Source organism: Lipotes vexillifer, unplaced genomic scaffold, assembly GCF_000442215.2.
Source record: "Lipotes vexillifer unplaced genomic scaffold, Lipotes_vexillifer_v1.1 scaffold1227, whole genome shotgun sequence".
Classification (NCBI taxonomy): Eukaryota; Metazoa; Chordata; class Mammalia; order Artiodactyla; family Lipotidae; genus Lipotes; species Lipotes vexillifer.
In genome coordinates, this window is record NW_006790683.1 from 616,101 (window position 1) to 618,759 (window position 2,659).

Genomic DNA, 2,659 nt, shown 5'->3' on the forward strand with positions numbered 1-2,659 from the left:
CGCTCCAGTCAGGGACCTCTTCCAAGAACAAACTCGGGGGTAGGGAGTGAGGTTTCAGGCATGATGCCCAAACCCACTGTGGGCCCTCAACCCTGGTTCCAGGATGGCCCCAAATCTTACCTTTCTAGCTCTGCCCCTTCATCCTCGCCAACCAGCATGGACAATATGCAGCTGGGTGCAGTCCCTGGGCCAGGTCCCAAGCCTGGCTGTACAGACCCTGGCGTTGGTCCCAAGCTCAGCCTTGTCCATCCAGTGATGTCCACCTTGCCTGAGTTATCTTGTAAAGAAAGTCCCTCTGGCTGGTCCTCTGATGGCAGCCTGGGGCCTGTGCTCCCAGAGAGCCCCGGTTCCCCCAGGGTGAGGCTGCCTTGCCAGACCCTCATCCCGGGCCCTGAGCTTGGACCCACGGCTGCCGAATTGAAGTTAGAAGCCCTCACCCAACGTCTGGAGCGTGAGATGGATGCTCACCCGAAGGCCGATTACTTTGGTGAGTGAGAGACTGGTGTGATTGCCCATGGTGGGTGATGGGGCCCCTGCATTTGGGCATTTGGGGGAAGTGCCGCCCACCAGGGATGCTGTAGCTCTCCTTGAGTGGCCTGCCTTTGTGTGTGTGTGTGTGTGTGTGTGTGTGTGTGTGTGTGTGTTCCTCTTTCAGCTGCTTCTGCTGAAACTTGAAAAGAAACTTGAAAGTATCCCTAGGCAGAAAGCGGATCTTGCAGCTGGGTGTTACCCATGTGCGACGGGCAGGATTACTCATGACTGCTCCCCCCAAAAGGGAAAGCTGTGATTTTGGATTTCAAAGGTTTTGTGGGTGACTTAGAGCCTCTCTCAGTGACTGGCTCAGGCGGGACTTGTATGGGCTTCTCAGGTCCAGGTACCCGTGAGTGTTCCATCCGTAGTTGGCTGGGCCAGGTGGCTCTGGCTGTTTGAGGACCAGTGGTCGGGCAGGGGCTCTCGGTGGCTCCCTGTGTGTGCGCGTGTCTGCCTGCAGGTTCTGTGTTCAACGGAGGGAGGTGAAACACTGACATGGAAGGCTTTGTTCTAGAGCAGTAGCTCACAAAGTGTAGTTTGGACCCTTAGCCTGGGAACTAGTTAGAAATGCAAATTCTTAGGCTGCACCCCAGACCTACGGCATCAGAAACTGTGGGGTGGGACCCAGAAATCAGCATTTTCACAAGCCAGCCCAGGAGCCTGACTTCTGGGAAATTTGAGACCTGTGCATTAGGTACCTTCTAACTCAGGAACAGCAACCCCACCCCCTCCCCCGCCCCGCCCCCGCCTCCAGCTGGCAGCCAGGTTACACCCACAGTCGTGGCTCCCAAGAGGATAGAAGATGCTTCTTGCTGGTTTCACTCCAACTTGCAAGTTTTGTTTTCTTCTCTTTTAAAGCCACAAACTCTTGGAGACTGCTCGCCTCAGCTTTTTTCTCCTCACAGGGCTTGGAGGCAGCAGAAAAGCAGTGATATGCTTCTGTTGAGTAATGATGTAGCCGTCTTATAGGAGAGCTAACTAGAAAGACAGCCTACTTTTAGAAGAGTCTGAGGGTTGCTTTTATTTTATTTTTTCATTTTTGAACTCTGCACACCTGAGGTCACGATTTCCCCACATGAGGCCTGTGAACCGTGGGAAGCTGAGTGCCGCTGGGGTGGCAGCTCTGCCAGGCAGGGTCCGGGAAGGCCCTGGACAAGGGAGGGTGACCGGTTTGCTCCTTTCCGTCTACCTCATTCTGCGTCAGTGAGTGATTCTGTCCCAAGGTGCTTGGAGGGGTGGGGTCCGAGGCACTCAAGCTAGCACTGTGTTCTTGCTTCTCATGAGAGCCTCGCGGGAACAGCTCTCACACCACCCTGGGCAGTCAGAGGTCGGGGTGACTGTTTACTGGCTTATGTTTTAGGGTACCCTCTTACTGTGAACTGTTTACTGGTTTATGTTTTAGAGCACGTAGCACCCTCTTACTGTGAACCATCTCTTCTCCTTTGCAAATCCCCCACTTTGGGCATAATACTTGGCTGGAAAAACTGTGGGTTTTTTAGTTCAAACTGTTGTTGAATTTTTTTCTTCCAGTTTTATTGAGGTATAAATGACACAGCATTGTATTAGTTTAAGGTGTACAGCATAATGATTTGATTTACATGCATCATGAAGTGGTCATCACAATAAGGTTAGTGGACATCCATCATCTCATGTAGGTACAAATTAAAGAAATAGGAAAAAATACTTTTTCCTTGTGATGAGAACTCAGAAGTTACTCTCTTAACTTTCATAGAGAACACACAGCAGAGTTAATTATATTTATCATGTTATACATTACACCCCTAGTACTTATATACCTTATAACTGGAAGTTTATACCTTTGACTGCCTTTGTTCAATTCCCCCTCTCCCACTCCAACCCCCTCCCACCTCTGGTAGCCACAAATCTTATCTCTTTTTCTATGAGTTTGTTTTTGAAGTGTAATTGACCTGCAACACTGTGTTAGTTCCTATTACAAAACACAGTGATTCGGTATTTCTATACATTTCAAACTGATCGCCGCGATAAGCCTAGTTACGATATGTCACCTTACAGAGATAGTATGTAGTTATTGATTATATTCCCCACACTGTGCATTTCATACCCATGACTCATTTGTTTTGCAACTGGAAGTTTGTACCTCTTTCCC

The 2,659-nt window shown here is 49.8% G+C and overlaps 1 protein-coding gene across 1 annotated transcript in view; it reads left to right on the forward strand.

The window, feature by feature from the left end:
• The window catches only part of LIMD1 (LIM domain containing 1), a 68,375-nt gene that overhangs the window by 976 nt on the left and 64,740 nt on the right, over nt 1–2,659 (forward strand). Inside the window, 1 exon segment of the mRNA XM_007463899.1 lies at nt 1–487. This exon segment is cut by the window's left edge and continues 24 nt beyond it. Within this exon segment, the coding sequence (XP_007463961.1) occupies nt 1–487 (487 nt within the window).